We start from the raw sequence: 609 nt of genomic DNA on the forward strand, positions 1-609 counted from the left end.
GGCCACGACAGAAGGGAGCCCTCGGCCCACTCGCGTAAACACAGCCCGGTTCACCGTCGCCTCCCCCTCGCACCGCGCGGTGCTGCCGGGTGCCCGAGGCCGCTCGGACTGTTCTGTGCCTGCGAGACTGCGGAAGGAAGGCTACTGGGGACAGACGGTCTCCTGTGCGAGTCCCTGAGGGCCAAGTTTCTGGCCACTTTTGCACGCGCCCTCCGTTAGTCCTCGCCCGCCCCTTCCAGCCGCCCAGCTGTTGTTCGCCGCCTCGTGTGCCAGCAGCCCGGGTTCCCAGCCACCATGGTGACGGTGGAGGAGCTGCGGGAGATGGACTGCAGCGTGCTCAAAAGGCTGATGAACCGGGACGAGAACGGCGGCGGCGCCCTGGGGCTGCTGAGTGGCGGCAAGTGCCTGCTGCTGGACTGCAGACCGTTCCTGGCGCACAGCGCGGGCTACATCCGAGGCTCGGTCAACGTGCGCTGCAACACCATCGTGCGTCGGCGGGCCAAAGGCTCCGTGAGCCTGGAGCAGATCCTGCCCGCCGAGGAGGAGGTGCGCTCCCGCCTGCGATCCGGCCTCTATTCGGCCGTCATCGTCTACGACGAGCGCAGCCCG

General features: G+C 68.5%; 1 protein-coding gene across 1 annotated transcript in view; it reads left to right on the forward strand.

The window, feature by feature from the left end:
* Positions 1–6: 6 nt before the first annotated feature.
* The window catches only part of DUSP4 (dual specificity phosphatase 4), a 16,382-nt gene continuing 15,779 nt past the window's right edge, over positions 7–609 (forward strand). The window contains exon 1 of the mRNA XM_005864056.2: positions 7–609. This exon is cut by the window's right edge and continues 43 nt beyond it. Within this exon, the coding sequence (XP_005864118.2) occupies positions 295–609 (315 nt within the window). The 5' untranslated portion in view covers positions 7–294.

The sequence above is a fragment of the Myotis brandtii genome, unplaced genomic scaffold (assembly GCF_000412655.1).
Source record: "Myotis brandtii unplaced genomic scaffold, ASM41265v1 scaffold185, whole genome shotgun sequence".
Lineage (NCBI taxonomy): Eukaryota > Metazoa > Chordata > Mammalia > Chiroptera > Vespertilionidae > Myotis > Myotis brandtii.